At 44.0% G+C, this 24,060-nt stretch overlaps 1 protein-coding gene across 1 annotated transcript in view; it reads left to right on the plus strand.

Moving 5' to 3' along the window:
* LOC139641204 (protein NLRC3-like) overlaps nt 1-24,060 on the plus strand; it is a 77,817-nt gene that overhangs the window by 40,907 nt on the left and 12,850 nt on the right. Inside the window, exons 2-4 of the mRNA XM_071515490.1 lie at nt 9,285-9,451; nt 20,478-20,597; nt 22,480-22,599. Coding sequence (XP_071371591.1) covers nt 9,321-9,451; nt 20,478-20,597; nt 22,480-22,599 — 371 coding nt within the window. The 5' untranslated portion in view covers nt 9,285-9,320. The remainder of the gene's footprint in view (nt 1-9,284; nt 9,452-20,477; nt 20,598-22,479; nt 22,600-24,060) is intronic.

Raw genomic sequence — 24,060 nt, forward strand, 5'->3', positions numbered from 1 at the left:
GGAAATGGAGCGGGGAGGAGCAACACTGACCAGATGATCCAAGTACATGAGAAGAGGGAGGGAACAGTGAAAGTGAAAAGCTGAATCCAAATGTCCGGACTTCATGAATGTGTAAAACAATGACTTTATTAAAACGTTACTTGAATCATGTAGGCCAGAAATAATATTCAACCACATCATGACATAGAAATATGTAGAAGTATCGGCTATAGAGGTAATCAAAATGTGTTTTATTATTGTAGTCTTTAAGTGATGGGAGCCTATAAAAGCTGTGCAGTGTCATGCCAAATATCCAGGCTATGAAAAATGAACGAAAAACCACAAATGAAGGTCTTCCAATGTAAGAAATACCCAATTTATTTTGCCATAGTCCGGTCCTTATTTACAAACATTTCTGTATTTGAATGTGTGTAGCCTATATGTTGTGTAGAAATGTCTGAGTATCATGTTGTTCACTCACAAAACAAGCCTAGAACAATTACATACGCAAGTGCTGCAGCGATCACCGTACATAACTGTAGTTGATAGCTGATGTGTGGTGAGCGTTCTGGCGCAAACTGGCTGCCGTGCATCACCCAGGTGGGTGCTACACATCGGTGGTGGATGAGTTGAGCCCCCCCCCCCCCCCCCCCCCCCCCGATATGTGAAGCGCTTTGAGTAGCCTACCTAGAAAAGCGCTATATAAATGTAATCAATTATTATTTATTATTATTATAGTTGTCGCTAGACTGTTGCTTCGAACGTTTCCACAGCAACGAGTGAAACAGACTTGAGGTCTGTCCATCAGCGGCTTGCGGCCTCGTGCCCTCGCAGACTTGACGTGATGACGTCGAACACGTCACGGTACGCGAGGAAGTCCGGAGGGTGGACATTTGAGCTCCGTTTCATTAGTCATTTAACCGGCCCTCCTTCACTTCCCCTCGGCACTTGGTAATACGTAGCACCATACGTAACGCGAGTGGCCACTTGCAGAGCGGGGGTGCGGGGTCCGAGGGGGAGCAGAATATTTGAAATGGAATGCACTTGCCCTTAAGCAGGTCAGATGAGTTCATTTCAAAAATATGTCTACATCCTCTAAATTTTGTTGCATTTATATTCATCACCTGTTCATGCGCCGGAATTGACGGACGATCACAATGCATCCTGGGAAATATGCGCTTGTGAAGTCTACATCGTTGTTGACTCGCTCCCTCGGCCCTTGAAGGGTCGATCTCAGAAAGTTCACTTGAGTTATCAGAGTAATGGAAGGACACTTAAAGGGCAACTTCGCCGATTTTCAACCAGCTTTGTACCATTACAATGTCGGTGGTAGATGCAAATGAACAATGTTTAACTTCCCTCCATGTCACCCGGGGGCTTTTGGAGCTCGGCCTTGGACTACAAACTATGTTTCCACATTTTCTGTAGTGGTGCCTTCAAGGACGGTAAAAATGTGGGTCTCCCAAAACACTCCCGTCCCATGCTACGCTAGCGATAGGGAAAAGCAGACACTAACATATCATACTACTAAATACTTTAAAATATCAGTATATTTGGAAGAAAACTAGTTTCATGATACGAGGCCGAATATCGCCTCTTCCAGACGCAACAGAGACTGGAAGAGGAAGCGACCACCGGAGCGATGTTTCAGCCGCAGCTAAACTAAGCTAAACTAAGCTGCTAAATTTCAATTTCAAATTCATCCAGAAAAGCTGAATCTAACACAAAAAAACCAACTAGCTATTAATGTCAGAGCGGAGATGTGGCGCCACTATTACAACTTATGAGGCCGAATATAGAGCTGTGGAATCAGACAAAACAGAGTGTGGAGGAGAGGGCGACCACGGGAGCTGGAACAGCGTCAGCCGAGAGAGATGCTCTGCACCGGGGGCTGAACCCCTGTGAACGCCCGGTGATGATCATCAGGGGGACAGACAGAAAACTCACACACAAACACAAACTTCACGGTGCTTTGGTGAACCTGACTTTGTTTTCTGACAGAATATTATATCGGACTTTGCCAACTCTGAATACAGAACAAAAGCGAACAGCGACTGTGTTAACTTTACCTGTAACGTTAACTTGCGGCTACATCCAGTGGCACCGTCCAGCACTCGGTGAGTTGATCCACATAACATAACTGACTCCAGCCCGCTGGTTTGTTTTATGATCCTTTGAAAACGGGTGCGATTTATCCAGACTCGATGAGGAAAAACGTTTTGTAAATGAAAATAAGCCTCAGTAAAGAGATATAACGCTGCTTTCTCTCTGCTAACTTTGTCTTTGGTGCTACACTGACCGTGAACGCACCGTCAGAGTCAGTGACGCGCGCAATGCATTCTGGTTGTTGTAGTATTCCCCCTTAACAGCGATATGGGGAAACTACAGCCGTTTTCTCGGTTTTCTCTGGTCATAGGGCTCCAATTTCAAAAATAATTGCACATTTCTACTACATGGGTGACCTAGTTTTAATAAATCATCATGTTCACAGCAGTGAAATAGGCCTTTAAGATGGCGACGGGGATTCCCCCGAGGGGAAGTGACGAGGGGAAGTCAACGAGGGCCGGTGGAAACGACTAATGAAACGCACCGTTGGATTGAGCAGAAGTGAAAGTCAGAAGAAAGTCAGTTCAGACTCCATTTTGAGACACAGCCCAGAGCAGAAGGAGGGAAACTGGAAGACTGAGGCAGGGTGAGTGTTATTACAACATTATTATTATTTTACTGTAATAGTCTCTGGGCCCTATCTTACACGTGGTGTCATAGCTAGTTTCCGACCGACACAGTTGACATTTTCACGGCCAGCGCCCACGTTGTTTAAAAAAAGCCCGGTCACCGGGCTTTCACACCAAACGTGCCATCGTGGCATTGTGCAGAGCAAAGCCGTTGTTTTCAATGAGTGGCAATTCAATGGCATTCCAACATTTACAGGAGGCGGAAGTTTTGTAGGCACCGGAGCATCAATGAAAATAACTCTACATTAAAAACATATCGGAACCTGGCCAAAAAGTCACAGGCATGGCAGATAGGCCTAATAGCCTATCCGAAAGGATGGGGATACCAGGTTCGAAAAATCATATTGCGTTATTTACATATTCAGAAGAAGGCTAGATAGCGTCATTGTTGAATTATTTCAGCTGCTTTGAACGATGTTAAGACCTAAAGCAACTTAGCACATTATTCATGTCAGTAGTAAATCTATCTACACCATTTAAAACGGACTGTTTACAGAAAACAAACCCATAGGCTGTTGGAATTGTTTAATAAACTGCTGATGACCCTGCTAGTGCGTCTGGAAAGGTAAAAATATGTTTCTGTAGCCCAGTGGTTCTCAACGTGGGGTCCGGGGACCACCAGGGGTCCTTGGAGGGGATTCCGGGGGCTGGGTCCCCAGCAAATCGATGAATCTTTAAACTTCCCCATCATTTAATTTGCCACATTTACAAGACGTTAACACAATTAGAGAATGTAGAAGAATGACTGTTTTGATCATAGTGTCACTGTTATCTCTCTACCTACAATACAGATAGTCATGGAATTCTGGACAAAATCATATATGACAATAAAAATATTGTCAGATTTGGGTCTGAGAGACAAAATCTCATCAAATGGGGGTCCGTGGCCCTAATGTGGACTAAATTAGGGTCCTTGATATGAAAAAGGTTGAGAATCACTGCTGTGGCCTACCGAGATTCAAGCTTGCGCTCTACCTCGCACAGAGTATGCTCATTGCCGCTTCTTCTCATTGACCAACAAAAACCTGGTCTAAAGTCATGGTGCAGTATTTGAGAGAGAGTATTTGAAGATGTTGAGGCTTATGACATAAATAAGAGTCTGTTTTTTTGAGAAAGACAGGAAGAGAGCCTTAAGCTCCAATTGTTCAATCAACGAGCTTTATGTTTTTCTATGAATTGATGTCACTAGGCTATATGGACGGAGTTTATGTAATATTTTGACAGAATAAATCAATAGCGCGTGTAAATAAGATACTGTTACTAGTAGAATTATTGAATCGATATACAGTATGTTGCTACACTGGCATAGATACCCACGTTACGTGCTACTAGACAGAATAGGCAAAGTCAATATATATGCTACATTTAAGGAATTAATACAATGTTGACTAATTATTGACTAATTATTACTATGATTGTTTTACTCTTTCTGTGAGATTGAGATTTCGTTGTATTTTAAAGTGTGCTATATAAATAAAATGAATTTTTATGATTATTATTATTATTATTATAATTATTAATTAAATGTAAATAAGACAAAATCGCTTCCACCGGAAGTGTCTACACGATTTTATTTTGTATTTTTTGTATGCATTTCCTGTCCTCACAGTGGAGCTGACTTGAGAGCGGAGCCTGCACCAGAAGTGACTCCACAGAGGAGCCCTGCAGGCAGACAGTCTTGCAGTATTTCCCTGCTGTTTAAAGGGCGCATTATTCAGATAGTAAGATGCGCCTACATCTGTTGTGTTATACAAACTCAAAAACTAATAATAATATGATGCCCGTTGTTATTGCCACACAATGACCCACAGCATCATTCAATTCTCTATCTCTCTCTCTCTCTCTCTCTCTCTCTCTCTCTCTCAACACACACACACACACACACACACACACACACACACACAACGTTACCATGCAAAATAGAAAAATAGGATCATCTACTAATTTGAACTTTACTTCATTCCTGACATGCGTTTTGTTGCCAAATTGCCATATGCTTTCACCATTACGCAGTGCCAAATGCCAAAAACTACGTGTCCCTCTCACCATTACGCAATGCCAAATGCATGTCCCGTTAACCATCATCACACATTACCAATTGCTAAACACGCAACCTACAACCAAGAAAAACAACACAGTAAATATGTAAAAAGCACAGCCCAGCAAAAAGTCATGAAAATAAACTGCAAAGGCATCTTACCTTCACCCGACGCACACACACATCGCCCTTGATTGGTCAATAGCCTACATACATATTGTATTTTATGTGCCCTGATGGAAACATAGCGCTGTTATTTCAGAACCGACAGACAGTTACCGACACCGTTGGTGCAGGATCTTCCTGACCCAGGTATCGTAAATGTGCCTTTTGTTTTGAGTGAACGTAACCACGCACTCAACATTTCACTCATGTGAATAAAAATGGCATAGACAAGTTGTGTATTGTTGTTGTCTGAGTCGGGGGATCAGACAGTGTGAGACCGCGGTGAAGAGGAGGCTGTAGAGGACGCTGCGCCTGGCACTGGTGTTCCGCGCAGGACTGCCCCCCCCCCCCCCGTACATGCGTGCCTCCCCAGTGTAAACACACGTGTCGTACAGTCCTGCCTCCCGTACAGCGCTGCCCCGTCTTGTAGTTTCGTATTTCAGCCGCCAGGTGTCATCTGGGCACAAATACACTGTTTACTGCAGGCAAGCTTGCCGCTTCCCGTGGACACTTGTCATGTTCAGTGGTAAAAAAAAATATAACCTCAAAGTATTTTCTCTAAACGATATTTCCAAACGTCAAAACAGAATTCTAGATCTCTAAATATAAGATGGATTGTAAAAATGGGTTAATTTAGTTTATTAGTCCTGAATTTCTAATTACTAAAGTGCTATCCTATCCTAATAAAAAAATCTAAACAATCTAAACAATTCATGACTTTACAAATAAGTGGGCCTATATATACGCTATCTGACATAATGGGGCTGACATGCAACAAACCAAATAATGAGCAAGTACTGGACCCATGACCTTCACTTCTGCAGCCTACACTGTGAGCCAGCTCCTTAGACCACTGAGCTACCATGACCTTTCTCATGCGTGTCTTGTAAATCCAATTTGTGTTCCGTTAATTACTCTCTCTGACTGGGGAAATTCATGAAACACACCTTGGCTCTAGTCTTTTTTTTAAAGATTTATTTTATGCTTTACTGACAGAGAGAGAGACAGGAAGGTATAGGAGAGAAAGAGGGGAAGACATGCAGAAAAGTACCATGGGCCAGATTCCAACTCAGGCCGCTGCAGGAAGGACTTACAGTATGCGCTCTACGCAGTGAGCCACCAGGGCACCCCATCTGGGCTCTAGTCTTGCTGGTTTCTCTTCATATTGGGTTAATGACAGTATTGACACAATAGGAAAGCTGAGAGGACGGAGTAGGGGAAAACATCAGAGAAGGTTCTGGTGGGACAGAAGCCCAGACCAGCAGGGGAAGACCTGCATGTAGACCCAAAGACAGGCGGACTGCCACTACCTCTGGACATGAAAATGTCTGTCTACCCTAAATGATAAGCCATAACAGCAATCATTTTATGACTTGGGTTCAATTCACTCTCTAACTAGGAGATTAAGACAAAACAGTAGAGAGGAAGATTGAGGGGAAAAGTACATTAACTTACACTGGAGTTAAACCCTTCAGCAAACTGAGACCCCTTGGTTTTCACTAAACTACACAGGGAGATGGAACATCCGGGGCAAGACAACATATCCATATTACCTGATGTGTTACAGTGAGTTTTGTCACGTGTAAAGTTTGAGGTCATTACTTTTGTACATTTGTGAATGAATGGTAGGCCTATCACACATCTAAAATACTCAAGAGGCTATATAGGCCTTCCCATGTAAACGATTCTGTCCCTTAGCTTTGATACACAAGTAATGATATATCAACCAGGATTGCAACTTACAAACTAAAGACCAATTGGCGTTCAGTTATTACATTTTTGCAAGATTATTTATACAAACCGAGAAAGAAAGGCATATCAGAGGGTGAATCACCTTATACAGATTCTACAGTTCATATCAAAGTTGCTTTTACTGCAAAATGCATACTTTTACCCCACATTTAAGTCTATCAAAACGTGTAGACATTTTGTACCAAAGAACTGGAGAAATGCCATCAACAAATGAACCAAACCAAATCAGCTGAATGAGCTGATCCCATTTAGCACTTTTAAAAATGCAGTGAAGGGTTTGGAGGCCGATTCAATTGGAGTTTGTAAATGCTTCCCTATAGCTAGACTCATCTACTCTTTTTAGGTGCAGGATTCTGTGTGTTTTTTATTACTTGTTTTACTGCTATGTTTTTATTGTATGTCTCTTCATGTTTGTTTTTGTATGTTGCAACACTGTATCACTGCTGTCTTGGCCAGGGCTCCCTTGAAAAAGAGATCTTGTAATCTCAATGAGACTCACCTGGTTAAATAAAATAAATAAATAAAAACCTTAACTACAACCTCAAACCAGATTTTTTTCTGTTTACCCCTTTAACCCATTTGTAGAACAAACTGTCCTTTCCACTTAGAATACATTATACAGATCTAACCAGATCTAACACAGCAAGAACCCAATCAAGCATATTAATGAGCATTTGCTCATAAACACCTGACTGACTGTTGTTTGAAATTTTATCTCACAGTAGCATACAGCACATCCTCAGTAACAGTACACTGCATTGGGTCGGCCTATATGAAATGGCCTATACATTTTTGAGAGTTACCACAATGATCATGACAAACTTGTCTTCAGTGTATTGCATGTGAGACGCATGGAGAGAAAATGCAACAGGAAAAGGTGATTAAAATAAACAATTTTTACCCTCAACAGTAACAGTCAACAGTCAACAGTAACAGTCCTCAACAGTATTTCAGATTAGAAATTATTAGATTTTACTGAGTTAGTTGATATAATTTCAAATCAATTTATCTAGCACTAACCTGTGGATGGCATGTCTGGGTATACAGATATGCAGAAAAGAGAAATTACTTTTTTCCATAGTTGATAGGCTGATAGTATATCAACAACCAATACATGTGTTTTGCCTGAAAATAGCATTTCAACATCTGTACTAGCGTCTAAAACCTTTACCTCGGTGCCTGTTTGGTTTCAGACTGCCTTGTGACTTGCTTTGAACACAGAGGAGGTAAGAAAACAAGAAGCAAGCTTAGCCTGCGTGCATATCAAAATGAAGCTGAGAAGAAATAGCATTTAACTTGTTTATTTAAAAATCGTATTTGACAAAAAAAATCGACAAAGCTATTTTGACTGTACAAGTAGCCCAATATTTTACAGAGGCATGTTCGCCTGGCTCTGGGTAAAGAACGGTTAGCAGTCAAATATTCCGAGGCCTTAGTAAATTAATACAAGCTTAAAAAAATTATTGTGAACAGGACAACATATGAATCTACAGTTAATTCAAAGTATTACATTTGCAAGATACACCTTTGTTTGCTCATCGTACCAAACTGTCTCCCCCCGCAGCAGACCAGTGCAGACACTAGGCTACTGAGCACTGAGCAGACTCAAGACTCAAATTTGCATCAGGAAAGTGAAAGGCACAGATTCAATTGTGGAGTACATGCGCCGTCTAGTGGAGAACTGCTGTATTACACGGGAGGCAGTGCTGTACAGGAGGCAGGATTGTACGACGCGTGTGTTTACACTGGGGAGGCACGCATGTACGGGGGGCAGTCCAATGCGCCCCGTGCGTCATAACGCATCAGTCTAAAAGACTGTAATGTTGCACTTAGGGTGTGTGTCCATGTAGTGTTTTTCTCTGGCAGAAAGCGCGGGCAGGGCGCTGAGGAGCGCTTCATCCCAGCGCCTCAAGTTGGCGCAGCAGATTGACATTAACATTAGCTAGGTAGCTAACTTAACGCTACGTTAACAGAGGGTTGACTACACAGCTAACAACAAGTTTACAACGCGTATAGTGATAAAAGCACAACACTCACCAGCAACATTCGGTGTTCGGCGTTGTGGCGACACGTTTCTAGTGACGCTTCTCGGTGTGATCGTCCCCTTAGGCTACTTGAGACTAATTCACACCATGTCAGTCTATAATGACATATAGATACTTTTTGGACATTCGTTTCTCCAACTTGCCGAATCCACCATTTAAAAAGCAATGCGCCAAGGTGCAAGTGTTACACCCAAAACACACCAATGATTAATTAAGAGACTAAGTACAACCCCTTTGCACTGTGCGCCTTGCGCCCAGATTATGCTGTTTAACTAGCAAAAGTGGATTTGGACACGCCCTAAATGCACTTGCGCCATGCGCATTAGACCATGCGCTATGGATCTTTTAAACAGGGCCTAAAGAGTCAGTTGTCACCCTGTGGACTGTAGAGGGAATAAGAGTCAGAATGAACTAAACAGTTTATCACTGATTCATCTGTGGATACAAAGTCCTGATTGGCTGTTTAATACACACTGTTTTAATTAGACATATTTAAAGAAAACAAGGTGATACTAACTGTATGTCTGTGTGTGTGTGTGTGTGTGTGTGTGTATGTGTGTGTGTCTCCAGTGTTACTGGTTTACCTCTCAGACTGAAGTCCAGAAGATGAGTGTCTGTGTGGAGGAAGAGGAGGGCAGAGCAGAGTCTCCAATACCCAGCTGTCTGTCTATGAAGAGTGACCAGTCTAAATACAGACCTCCAAACTTCAGTAATGGACCTGGACCCTCAGACACAAAGTAAGAGGACTGGTTATACTGTAATGAGGAAATGTTATTTGATAACCTACACTATTGTACTGAAAACTACGGAGCCCAGGAGCAGCAACTCGCATGAGATACATTTCATTCCCAGGATGTGGTTCATACCTGCCCTCGGTTTGGCTAAATTCATGCGCGCGGAATACATTTTCTCCCCTCAATTATTGTTTTAGTTCCTACTAATTCAGAATTTGTGCACACAAAATAATTATATTCCCACAATTAAAACGCCACATCAATTATCCCAACAAGCCGAGCCGTTGAGTTCAACCACCTCTGAAAACATGTTGCCTTTTCTTTTGATTCACTGTCAACACAGCCAGGGCAACGCCACATTTCAAATGAAATGATGTGCTCTGACTCTTTAGAAGCTTGTGACTTGCACACCTTTTATATATCCAGAGCACCATTTCACTATTTCAACGGCATGTTTTGGCAACTTGTGCGCACGTTTTACATGTGGAGCGCACGTCAAGAGCACAAATCGAGGGAACAAATTGTATCTGGTGCTCAGGAATAAACCAAAACCAGGCTCATATTAACCAAGTGGAGAGAATGAAATGTATGTTGTGCGTATGAATACAACAAAACGAGGGTTCAAATTGCATATTGTGCTTGTGTTACAGTAAATCGTGGCCACAACATACATTTTTTTTATCCCGATGGCCACTCCCAGGCTCCATAGAAAACCCATCTGCCGTTACAGCCATTTAATTAATCAAATAAAACTCACTTGTTTAGTTCAAGTTCATTTTAACTGTAATTCTACTTCATTTCTTCATGTGGTCCCTCCTTGAAACCTTCTCACTACTGGAATCACTGATTAACCCGCTGAACTGCTCCTACATAGAGTACGTTTACATGCGCACTAATAATTGGATCTCAGCCCAATTAAGGCAACACTAAGACTGAAAGTGTCATGTTAAGGACTTCATTTGATTCTCTTAATCAGACTCAGTTCATCATCAGAGTAAGCAGAACCTGGTTAACACAGCTAGATTTCTGCTCAGTCTTTCCATCTGTTGAGGCATGTAAACACCTTAGATTTCTTTTGGCTTTTTCAAACTGAACAGGTCAAAGGTCACCAGACGCAGTAACCTGGATGTTGTATTTACAAAGCAAACAACATGGAGCAGTGCAGTGGAGTGAAGAGCGATAGGCAGATTATTCACTGAATCCATGTAAACCGAGTCATTAGAGGAATCACATTACTTATAATATAAGCAGATTCCTCCCAGTAATGGAAGTATTGGTGTGCATGTAAACGTACTCACCGATACAGTGGTACATTTTATTAGGCTGCCACATATACTGTATACTCATCAGAACCTGCTGCAGCTGAAGACATCCTTAAGGACCAGGATGTCCAAACCCACTGAGAGTTCAAACCTGTCTTTTTCTTTTGAGTCGCTTGAGTCACTGTTAGCGGTCTCGATGAAAGACTGACTGACTCTGCAGAGTTCATACAGAGTGCTGGATCCTACACGATCAGCCAGAACCTTGGGGACAGAGGTGATCAGTACAAACAAAAGTCTGGCACAGAGCAGATTGTGAAAGTGCCGATTAGGATATGAACATAACCAGCTGTTCACCTTAGCAAAAACTCCAGATGACAGAAAAAGTGACAATATGCAACGTCACTAGGGCTGGGGCGACTCCTCGACGTAATTGATTACGGAAATACGTCGATTTGCATATGTGACCATAGGGTGGGGGACAGAGGGAGCTTCTGGCATAAACCTGACAACGCCACCCTGGGAATTGCACCCAGAGAGTTAGTTTTAACAAAAGCTCACACAAGAGAACACAAGTTTGTAAAGGAGGAGCAGAGACCAGGTTTCCAAGGTTAAAAAGCAAAGATATTTTATTTGGGAATAAAATACTTAAAAGATACTGCAGGGGAAGACCAATAAGTATAAAAAGATACCATTTATTTGGGCGTAAAACAATTAAAAATATAAAAAGGAGTTAACCAGTCAAGAGAATTTGCATTAGTTAGAGTGGGGAATTACCGACCAAGGCAGGTGGTATGCCGGAGCTGGGGGGGACCAAAGGCCGAGCCTGGTAGAAAGACTATATGCAACCAATCGTGAGTTCACACACACAACGAATCACAGAGGTTAAAGTGCACAGTGGAACACAGCAATAGAGTACACGCTCAAGCATGCAGTGGGAGAGGGAGGCTATCGGCGTAATAGGCCCCGGCTTAGGCCGCCACCAAACCCCGGAAAGCAAGACCCCGTCTGTAACAAAGGAGACAAACACATGGCAGATGGTTGTGAACAGATTATTCCCTGATGCACAGGAGGGCAGTAGGCTTACAAAAAAACCAATATGGGCAAAACAGCAGTTTGTGCTGTAAAAAGAAACAAAGAAATGGTTACACACTGGCAATGCTATGGTCCAACACAAACATGGAAGGACCGACAGTCCATCAATCCTGTTTTTACCTCAATGTATCTCACAAGGGTCAAGACAACGCTCCTTGCATCTGGTACTCTGGGCAGGGGCTGCGATCCACTCTAGGCTAAAAGAAGGTTAATATGAGTGGCTACCATGACCAGTTTAAAGGAGATGGTACATGCAGTATTTTTCACATACCTTTGCCAGTGGGCCCACAGATACTCCAGCAGGTTTACTGCGAGTCTGGGGAACAAATAGCCTAAAATACATTAAAAACAGTAAAATAAATAAGTAAAACCCACAAGCTAAAATACAAACAACCAAGCACAGGGAACCTTACCTTAAAGTATAAAATACTGCTGCCCAGTTTGAGGGAAAGGCCATACCTAATCTGCCTAGCAAACTACCAGCTTATATAGGGGGGAGGGGGAAGACACACCTGGACCCTGTTAGGAGGGGAGTACCCGTTAAGGTGGACCCATGTTCTTAAGGTGGACCAGTTCACCCTGTTACAACCTACCCCCCTCATCTTGAATCATCGTCCCGATGATTCACTAACTCCAAGGTCTAAACAAGGCTGTCATACCACCCGTCCCAGGTCCCTGGGAGGCTGTAGCCCCATTTACCCAACTCCCCACTGGCAGATGATTGGAGTGTTGGCCAGCTGTGCTCCTTGTGGTTCTTCTTGGTGGGGCAACACGCTGTGCTGGAGAATCATCCAGGGGGGTGCTTGAGGCTGGAAGGTCGTCGATGGGCACCGCTGGACTAGGAAGGCTTACCTCATTATTGATTGACACAGAGGTAGTTGCCCTTCTAGCAGGACCGGTTATCATACCATTCACCCTCATAATCGTCCTCACAATACTCGGGTGGAACGGGGTCTTTTGTGGAACCTCCCTCTACGGGAAGCGCTACAGATGTTTGTTCAATGGCCAATTTCAACTGTGTCCGATGCACATGTTGTACCTGGTCTAGGTTGTGAGTGGGAGCAATAGAGTACACCTGACTACCCTCTCCTGGGGCCTTAAGTACTTGGTACTGAGTAGACTTCCAAAAATCCTGGATTTTGTTTCTACCTCGGATGCTATGGTCACGAAGATGCACTATCTGGCCCTCTTTAAAATTACAATCCTGTACTTTTGCATCGTTCCGCTCCTTCTGTTGGTGGGCTGCTGCCCCTTAGCCCCCTCTAGAGCAATCTTCAGATGTTGCTGGTGGTCCCTTATCCAGTCGCTGACGGTATCAGATCCTTCCCCAGCTACCCGACCTAACAGAAAGTCAATGGGTAATTAAGGATCTTGGCCAAACATTAGAAAATGTGGAGACGCATCAGTGGTCTGATGTGGAGTGGTATTGTAGGCGAATACTACTTGAGGTAGATATTTTGGCCAGTTGGATTTTTGTTCCCGGGGAAAGGTGCGCAGGAGGTCATGCAGTGTCCTGTTAAATCGTTCACACTGGCCATTACCTTGAGGATGGTAGGGCATGGTGTGTGTTTTCCGGACCTGATAAAGGTTACACAGCTGCTGTATGAGAGCACTCTCAAAGTTACAGCCTTGGTCCGAATGGATCCGAGACCCCAAACTTATAAAAACACTCCTTGACCAGCACAGCAGCAACGGTAGATGCCTTCTGATCCCGGGTGGGGATCGCCTGGGTAAACTTAGAGACCACATCAGTCATAATAAGCACTTGCTCCTGTCCACTCTGAGCCCGTTCCAAAAAAGTAAAGTCAATAGCTAGCACTTGATTAGGCTTAGCGGCCAGTAGGTGACCCATAGGGGCATGCACTGGAGGTTGGGTTGGCCTGGCTACCGCACACCGTTCGCACTTCTGGCACCATTCTTTGATATGTTGGTACATACCTGGCCAATAACATCGTTGCTTCACCAGCTCAGTTGTTCTCTCGACCCCTTGGTGACCATGTCCCTGATGCAGTTGGTTTAAGACATCTTCTCGCAATGACTCTGGTAGGAGCAACTGGTAGGCCTCCTCCCCACCATCAGACCTGAAAATGCGTCGAAAGAGGACACCGTTCTTTTCAACTACCCTGTCCCACTGCTTAAACAACCCCCTCACTGCAGGGCTAAGCAGTCTGCGCTTGGCATCAGTAGGGCGGCTCTGGCGTCGCCAGAAAGGAAGGAAGTTGCTGATTACTGGGTCATCCTCCTGGAGGTGGGTAAAGTCATGGTTAGAGTGTGCCGGTAGGACAGAAACCGGTTGGTCCGCAATGGCTGTCCTTATGGCGGCTGGAACGAAAGTCCCGGGGAGGGCATCATCGAGAGGTGCCATCTCAGTGGGGACAGGTTGCCTTGAAAGAGCGTCTGCATTAGTATTACTTCGACCAGAACGGTATCTGATGGTAAAATCGAAGTCTGCCAGGGCTGCAGCCCAACGTTGCTCAATTGCTCCTAACTTAGCTGTATTCAGGTGGCTAAGTGGATTGTTATCTGTCCATACTGCACACTTATGGCCCAATAGGTAATCCCGGAACTTTTCCGTCATGGCCCATTTTAGGGCAAGGAATTCATTTTTCATGGAACTATAATTAGACATATTCCTTTCAGAGCAACTAAGGGACCAACTGGCATAGGCTATTGGCCGCACCTTACCATCTTGCTCTTGGGAGAGAACAGCTCCCAAGCCACCATGGCTTGCATCCACCTCCAGGATGAAGGGAAGCTTGAAATCTGCATAGGCCAACACTGGAGCTGCCACCAGACAAGCTTTCAGCTCATCGAAACTCCTCTCACAGTCTTCGGTCCAACCCTCCCCCAGTGGCCTAGTTGAGCCCTTCTTGGTCCTAGTTCCCCCTAGGTCAGCAGCAAGACGGTTAAGGGGAGCAGCCAGCTTAGAAAACCCGGGGACAAACCGCCTGTAATAGCTGGCAAACCCTAGAAATGATCGCAGCTCAAAGACCGTGTTGGGACGTGGCCAGCTGGCAACTGCAGTGGTCTTGTCAGGATCAGTAGAAACACCCTCCCTGGAGACAATGTGCCCCAAGTACTTCACCTCAGTTTGAAAGAAGTGGCACTTTTCCATCTTTGCCTTTAATCCCTCTTGGCCCAATTTGCTGAGGACGACATCCAGACGTTGCAGGTGCTGGTCTATGGTAGAGGAGAAAACGACTACATCATCAAGATACAGGAGCAGAGTTTGGAAATGCTGGGACCCGAACATCCGTTCCATTAACCTTTGGAATGTGCTAGGGGCATTACAGAGGCCAAAGGGCATTCTATTGAACTCGAACAAGCCAAATGGAGTGCATTTTGTCCTTTTCTGACACAGGTACCTGATTGTAGCCACTGACGAGGTCCATCGTAGAGAACCACTTGGCGCCGGAGAGGGCATCCAATGACTCCTCAATCCGGGGCAGGGGAAAAGCATTGCGCCGTGTCTTACTGTTAAGCTGGCGGTAGTCAACACATAGTCGAAGGGTCCCGTCCTTCTTCCTGACCAGTACTATTGGAGAGGCATAGGAGCTACAGCTCTCCCTGATAACCTGACTCTCAAGCAGCTGGTTAATATGGGACTTGACTGCATCATAATCGGATGGGGGGATTCTTCGATACCGCGCCGTACGGGAACGTCGTCCAGTAGGGGAATATCGTGATAAATCAAATTTGTGCACCCCAAGTCCCCCTCACGTGCTGAGAAAACAGGCTTGTGTTTAAGCAGCAAGAATCTAACTCTACTCTGTTCAGATTCGGCTAGAACTGACAAGTCCATAGACTAAATAAGCTCCTGAACACGACTAGCCTGAGCTTGCTGGGAGCCCTGAGGTAGCAGTTACCCTTGCCTTGGAGTTTTTGCCTACCTCGGCGACCCCTGTAGGTAAACTCATGACCTCACCTGGACTGAGGAGCCCTGGTGTACAGCGTGGGTATAGTGTAACATCAGCTACCCCTACGTTTACTATGGGAATGTACACTGTTCCTCGGTTGACCTGAACCATTGCAGGGGAGACCAACAGGCCAGCAGGTAAAGCGTCTACCTGAGTCAGGGGCTCAAAGAGAGTGGAACCTGTGTGGGCCGAGAGCTGTTGGGAGCAGGTGGCAGCCACAAGTTTGACTGTACCCCCAGGGATGTGGGTCGGACGCCTACCCCATACCCTAGCTACACTGGTCCTAGGGTTCGTAGGACTAAGTTGTACTCTCTGGCAGTATTGAAGAGCTTGCTTCCAAGCTTCAGGACCCAGTTAAATTTGTGGAAGATTGAAAAGGGAGGGCCACAAACAACTCCCTATAGCACTCACGGATGACATTCATACCGAGTACACCAGGTGCTTTGGGGGCAAGTAGGGGATTAGGTGAATCTTTGACCACTAGAATCCCACGTCTAGGTATGACCCTACCCAAGACCTCCACATCAAGTTCCGCATAACCACTGTAGGGGATGTCTAGGCCGTTAGCAGCACTTAGTTGCAGCCACTGGCAGGGTTTGAGTTTCTCTCTAAAATGCTGATTAAAAAAGGTTTCCGTAACTGTGGATACCATGGATCCAGTGTCAAGCAAACAGCCCCCCCCCCCCCCCCCCCCCAACTGTGACAGTAACCTGTGGGCATGATCCAATTAACTGAGACACAACATCTGGGTTTAACTGACCTGGGTCGTCTGAACTCAAGGTGGTCCCATCTGCTGTGTGGCTCTGCACAATGGAGGGGATGGAGGTGCCACCCGCCGGCTGGGGATTGGCCTCCCTCCGTACTGGGTGAGATGGGGGATGTTGGACCTGAGGAACAACCCTCTCATTGTCACACTGGCTAGCAAAATGACCTGGTCGCTGACAACGTCTGCATAGTAACTGATTACTGGGGGTGTGACGAGGTCTCTTAAGGGGGGTCTGCAGCTGTTTAATGCAGTCCGAGAGCTGACTAAGCTGTTCCTGCTGCTTTTGCATCATTTCCTTTAGCTGAGCTAACTCATTAATATTAGGGTTTACAGGAGGGTCTACCTGCATTCGGGAGTGTTGCATAGCACAAAAAGGCACAGAACAACTCCTGGTCCGACTTGTAGAAGGGTTACTCTCTCGCTCCCACCTCAGGGCTTCACTGCGGACATCAAGCAACGTTAAATCAGGATTTCTACGGACCTCCTGCTTCAGTGCCCTGCGAAGGGCTGGGTCAATAACATGTTTAACAAATTGGTCTCTGAGCAATACAGCAGAATTAGGCACACCACCAGGAGCACACTTAACAACCTTCTCCATAAGGCAAAATAAAGCATGAGAGTATTCTTGTAATGACTCTCCTTCCAGTTGTCTCCTGGGTACTCCCCTCCTAACAGGGTCCAGGTGTGTCTTCCCCCTCCCCCCTATATAAGCTGGTAGTTTGCTAGGCAGATTAGGTATGGCCTTTCCCTCCTGCAAAAAACATATGACTGGTTACACCCATACAGCTCTTGGAGGACACTCAGGATCCACTCCGGGTCTTCCCTGTCAATTCTGGGTCGATACCTAATTTCATTCTTAGCCTCTGGTCAATAGGGGCAAGGTGCCTAGCCCGCATACTAGCGCAGACTTTGTCAAGCCATTCACTTATGCCCATCCCCACTGTACCCCGGAAAATGGGACACTTCCCCTCCCGAGGTATATACATGAATACACTCAGGTGCCCCACTTGCCGGTGTAGGTGGCCTAGGGGGACCAAGAGAAAAGTCACTGGTGGTGGGAGTGCCTGGAGTAGGTGTCGGGTTCTCTGTGCGTTGCTGTCGGAGCTGCTCATTCTCCGCCCTTAGCTGCATCACCAAGTCCCGCAGATCATGGAGTTCAGAGTCCATAGCTGCAAACCAAAAGCTTCCAAAATGTCAGACAAGCAGGCAACTGTGGAGGGGCTTTGGCCTTGTCCAGCAACCAAGCTGCTCCCTCGACGGTATCGTTTAGCCAACTGCTGTTTTGCCCTACAACCTACCACATCACTTTTACGGAGAAAACAACCAACTGCCAAGAAAAATAGAAAAATTTGGAAACCAGTCTCTGCTTTACAACCTTATCCTGCTGACAACGCCAGATTGTGACCATAGGGTGGGGGACAGAGGGAACTTCTGGCATAAACCTGACAACGCCACCCTGGGAACTGCACCCAGAGAGTTAGTTTTAACAAAACCTCACACAAGAGAACACAAGTTTGTAAAGGAGGAGCAGAGACCAGGTTTCCAAGGTTAAAAAGCGAAGATATTTTATTTGGGAATAAAATACTTAAAAGATACTGCAGGGGAAGACCAATAAGTATAAAAAGATACCATTTATTTGGGCGTAAAACAATTAAAAATATAAAAAGGAGTTAACCAGTCAAGAGAATTTGCATTAGTTAGAGTGGGGAATTACCGACCAAGGCAGGTGGTATGCCGGAGCCGGGGGGGGACCAAAGGCCGAGCCTGGTAGAAAGACTATATGCAACCAATCGTGAGTTCACACACACAACGAATCAGAGGTTAAAGTGCACAGTGCAACATAGCAATAGAGTACACACTCAAGCATGCAGTGGGAGAGGCTATCGGCGTAATAGACCCTGGCTTAGGCCGCCACCAAACCCCGGGAAGCAAGACCCCGTCTGTAACAAGGGAGACAAACACATGGCAGATTGTTGTGAACAGATTATTCCCTGATGCACAGGAGGGCAGTAGGCTTACTGCCCTCCTGCCACTCCCAGGCTCCATAGAAAACCCATCTGCCGTTACAGCCATTTAATTAATCAAATAAAACTCACTTGTTTAGTTCAACTTCATTTTAATTGTAATTCTACTTCATTTCTTCATGTGGTCCCTCCTTGAAACCTTCTCACTACTGGAATCACTGATTAACCAACTGAACTGCTCCTACATAGAGTATGTTTACATGCGCACTAATAATTGGATCTCAGCCCAATTAAGGCAATACTAAGACTGAAAGTGTCATGTTAAGGCCTTCATCTGATTCTCTTAATCAGACTCAGTTCATCATCAGAGTAAGCAGAACCTGGTTAACAGCTAGATTTCTGCTCAGTCTTTCCATCTATTGAGGCATGTAAACACCTTAGATTTCTTTTGGCTTTTTCAAACTGAACAGGTCAAAGGTCACCAGATGCAGTAACCTGGATGTTGTATTTACAAAGCAAACAACATGGAGCAGTGCAGTGGAGTGAAGAGCAAGGCAGATTATTCACTGAATCCATGTAAAACAAGTCATTAGAGGAATCACATTACTTCTAATATAAGGTGATTACTCCAGTAATGGAAGTATTGGTGTGGATGTAAACATACTCACTGATACAATGGAACAGTGGTACATTTTATTAGGCTGCCACATATACTGTATACTCATCAGAACCTGCTGCAGCTGAAGGCATCCTTAAGGACCAAGATGTCCAAACCTAGTGAGAGTTCAAACCTGTCTTTTTCTTTTGAGTCGCTTGAGTCACTGTTAGCGGTCTCGATGAAAGACTGACTGACTCTGCAGAGTCCGTACAGAGTGCTGGACCCGACACCATCAGCCAGAACCTTGGAGACAGAGGTGATCAGTACAAACCAAAGTCTGGCACAAAGCAGATTGTGAAAGGGCAGATTAGGATATGAACATAACCAGCTGTTCACCTTAGCAAAAACTCCAGATGGACAGAAAAAGTGACAATATGCAACGTCACTAGGGCTGGGGCGACTCCTCGACGTAATTGATTACGGAAATACGTCCATTTGCATAACGTGGGTCGACGCGTCGTAATGAAGTAGATGGCTGCGCCCGGTCAAGGCATGGATTCCCCCGGAGAGCAAGCTGCAGCTAAAAAACCTCGCCCACGATCATCTATAGTGTGGGAGAATTTTAGACAGAGACCCAACGGTTACATGAGACTTTTTTCATTCTGAATGAAATCATTCCGAAGGAAGATTGCCACGCAAGTGTTTACATGAACGCTAAATATAACGATGGCATTCAGATGTGCGTTTACATGCTCCACAGTATGGAATCAGAATAGAAGTTTCTGACATGCGCAAAACACTGAATCAGCACTCTAACATGGGCTTACGTTTTTAAAAGATGGACCTGCGTCGGTTATTTCTTTACTGCTGTTCTTTCTGATGAAGCAACAGTTTTATCGAAACCTACGACTCCATAAGTGTCAGAAAAAGACGTTTTGTTTTGCCCCCGCAATGATTGGGTCCATTTGTAATTTTCACCGCTGTAAACCGAAACTGGCCCAGAGAGGCGGAGTCACTGACACTGACTCACAGACTTGATATAAAAACAGGCTGCGCCGCCTACATCAGGCCTGAGCGTCCCGGGGTTAATTGCACTATATTTCCTTTTACTTGAATTGAACAAGTTCTCTTTCATTTTATTTTGGAGAGATTTTATGGTTGGACTGTTTTTAAGAGAAGATGATTGAATAAAATATTGAAACATTAATGAGACAAGTTTTTGATATTTATTTGGGGAAATTAATTGTTATAATAATCAAGTAATAAAAAAATTATCTTTCGAATAATGGATAAATTATTCGTTAGATTAATCTACTAATCAAAAAAATAATCGTTAGATTAATCGATAAAAAAATAGCCCTAAACGTCACATGCATTGTTGTCTGTCTTTACTAGAACTAATGATATGTGTAAAACATTTCTGTTTCCAGAGGTCAGTACCGCAGGCAGAGAACAGAGTCTCCAGTACCCAGCTGTCTGTCTATGAAGAGTGACCGGTCTAAATACAGACCTCCCGACTTCAGTAATGGACGTGGACCCTCAGACACAAAGTAAGAGGATTGCTTATACTGTAATGAGGAAATGTTATTTGATAACCTACACTATTATTAAGCCCAGGAGCAGCCACAGGGAGAGAAAAAAAGTTTTATGGAGATCAAGATATAGAACAATGTGCGCATGAGATACATTTCATTCCCTGGATTTGGTGAATACCTGCCCTCGGTTTGGCTAAATTCATGCAGTTCATCCTCAGAGTAAGCAGAACCTGGTTAACACAGCTAGATTTCTGCTCAGTCTTTCCATCTGTTGAGGCATGTAAACACCATAGATTTCTTTTGGCTTTTTCAAACTGAACAGGTCAAAGGTCACCAGACGCAGTAACCTGGATGTTGTATTTACAAAGCAAACAACATGGAGCAGTGCAGTGCCGTGACGAGCGATAGGCAGATTATTCACTGAATCCATGTAAACCGAGTCATTAGAGGAATCATGTTACTTATAATATAAGCAGATTACTCCCAGTAATGGAAGTATTGGTGTGCATGTAAACGTACTCACTGATACAATGGAACAGTGGTACATTTTATTAGGCTGCCACATATACTGTATACTCATCAGAACCTGCTGCAGCTGAAGACATCCTTAAGGACCAAGATGTCCAAACCTACTGAGAGTTCAAACCCGTCTTTTTCTTTTGAGTCCCTTGAGTCACTGTTAGCGGTCTCGATGAAAGACTGACTGACTCTGCAGAATCCGTACAGAGTGCTGGACCCGACACCATCAGCCAGAACCTTGGAGACAGAGGTGATCAGTACAAACCAAAGTCTGGCACAAAGCAGATTGTGAAAGTGCCGATTAGGATATGAACATAACCAGCTGTTCACCTTAGCAAAAACTCCAGATGGACAGAAAAAGTGACAATATGCAACGTCACTAGGGCTGGGGCGACTCCTCGACGTATTTGATTACGGAAATACGTCCATTTGCATAACGTGGGTCGACGCGTCGTAATGAAGTAGATGGCTGCGCCCGGTCAAGGCATGGATTCCCCCGGAGAGCAAGCTGCAGCTAAAAAACCTCGCCCACGATCATCTATAGTGTGGGAGTATTTTAGACAGAGACCCAAAGGTTACATGAGACTTTTTTCATTCTGAATGAAATCATTCCGAAGGAAGATTGCCACGCAAGTGTTTACATGAACGCTAAATATAACGATGGCATTCAGATGTGCGTTTACATGCTCCACAGTATGGAATCAGAATAAAAGTTTCTGACATGCGCAAAACACTGAATCAGCACTCTAACATGGGCTTACGTTTTTAAAAGATGGACCTGCGTCGGTTATTTCTTTACTGCTGTTCTTTCTGATGAAGCAACAGTTTTATCGAAACCTACGACTCCATAAGTGTCAGAAAAAGACGTTTTGTTTTGCCCCCGCAATGATTGGGTCCATTTGTAATTTTCACCGCTGTAAACCGAAACTGGCCCAGAGAGGCGGAGTCACTGACACTGACTCACAGACTTGATATAAAAACAGGCTGCGCCGCCTACATCAGGCCTGAGCGTCCCGGGGTTAATTGCACTATATTTCCTTTTACTTGAATTGAACAAGTTCTCTTTCATTTTATTTTGGAGAGATTTTATGGTTGGACTGTTTTTAAGAGAAGATGATTGAATAAAATATTGAAACATTAATGAGACAAGTTTTTGATATTTATTTGGGGTAAATTAATTGTTATAATAATCGAGTAATAAAAAAATAATCTTTAGAATAATGGATAAATTATTCGTTACATTAATCTACTAATCGAAAAAATAATCGTTAGATTAATAGTTAAAAAAATAATGGTTAGGTGCAGCCCTAAACGTCACATGCATTGTTGTCTGTCTTTACTAGAACTAATGATATGTGTAAAACATTTCTGTTTCCAGAGGTCAGTACCACAGGCAGAGAACAGAGTCTCCAGTACCCAGCTGTCTGTCTATGAAGAGTGACCGGTCTAAATACAGACCTCCAGACTTCAGTAATGGACGTGGACCCTCAGACACAAAGTAAGAGGACTGGTTATACTGTAATGAGGAAATGTTATTTGATAACCTACACTATTGTACTGAAAACTACGGAGCCCAGGAGCGGCCATAGGCAGAGAAAAAAGTTTTATGGAGGCCAAGATATAGAACAACGTGCGCATATGAGATACATTTCACTCCCTGGATTTGGTGAATACCTGCCCTCGGTTTGGCTAAATTCATGCACGCGGAATACATTTCCTTCCCTCAATTATTTTTTTAGTTCCTACTAATTCAGAATTTGTGTGCACAAAATAATTATATTCCCACAATTAAAACGCCACATCAATTATCCCAACAAGCCGAGCCGTTGAGTTCAACCACCTCTGAAAACATGTTGCCTTTTCTTTTGATTCACTGTCAACACAGCCAGGGCAACGCCACATTTCAAATGAAATGATGTGCTCTGACTCTTTAGAAGCTTGTGACTTGCACACCTTTTATATATCCAGAGCACCATTTCACTATTTCAACGGCACGTTTTGGCAACTTGTGCGCAGGTTTTACATGTGGAGCGCACGTCAACAGCACAAATCGAGGGAACAAATTGTATCTGGTGCTCAGGAATAAACCAAAACCAGGCTCATATTAACCAAATGGAGAGAATGAAATGTATGTTGTGTGTATGAATACAACAAAACGAGGGTTCAAATTGCATATTGTGCGCATGTTACAGTAAATCGTGGCCACAGCATAAATTATTTTTCTCCTGATGGCCACTCCCAGGCTCCATAGAAAACCCATCTGCTGTTACAGCCATTTAATTAATCAAATAAAACTCACTTGTTTCGTTCAACTTCATTTTAACTGTAATTCTACTTCATTTCTTCATGTGGTCCCTCCTTGAAACCGTCTCACTACTGGAATCACTGATTAACCCACTGAACTGCTCCTACATAGAGTACGTTTACATGCGCACTAATAATTGGATCTCAGCCCAATTAAGGCAACACTAAGACTGAAAGTGTCATGTTAAGGCCTTCATCTGATTCTCTTAATCAGACTCAGTTCATCATCAGAGTAAGCAGAACCTGGTTAACACAGCTAGATTTCTGCTCAGTCTTTCCATCTATTGAGGCATGTAAACACCTTAGATTTCTTTTGGCTTTTTCAAACTGAACAGGTCAAAGGTCACCAGATGCAGTAACCTGGATGTTGTATTTACAAAGCAAACAACAAGGAGCAGTGCAGTGGAGTGAAGAGCAAGGCAGATTATTCACTGAATCCATGTAAACCAAGTCATTAGAGGAATCACATTACTTATAATATAAGGTGATTACTCCCAGTAATGGAAGTATTGGTGTGGATGTAAACATACTTACTGATACAATGGAACAGTGGTACATTTTATTAGGCTGCCACATATACTGTATACTCATCAGAACCTGCTGCAGCTGAAGGCATCCTTAAGGACCAAGATGTCCAAACCTACTGAGAGTTCAA

This window comes from Centroberyx affinis, unplaced genomic scaffold (genome assembly GCF_046629955.1).
Source record: "Centroberyx affinis isolate AG114_WGS23_722 - 3 ecotype Tasmania unplaced genomic scaffold, CSIRO-AGI_Caff_v1 ptg000355l_1, whole genome shotgun sequence".
NCBI lineage: Eukaryota > Metazoa > Chordata > Actinopteri > Beryciformes > Berycidae > Centroberyx > Centroberyx affinis.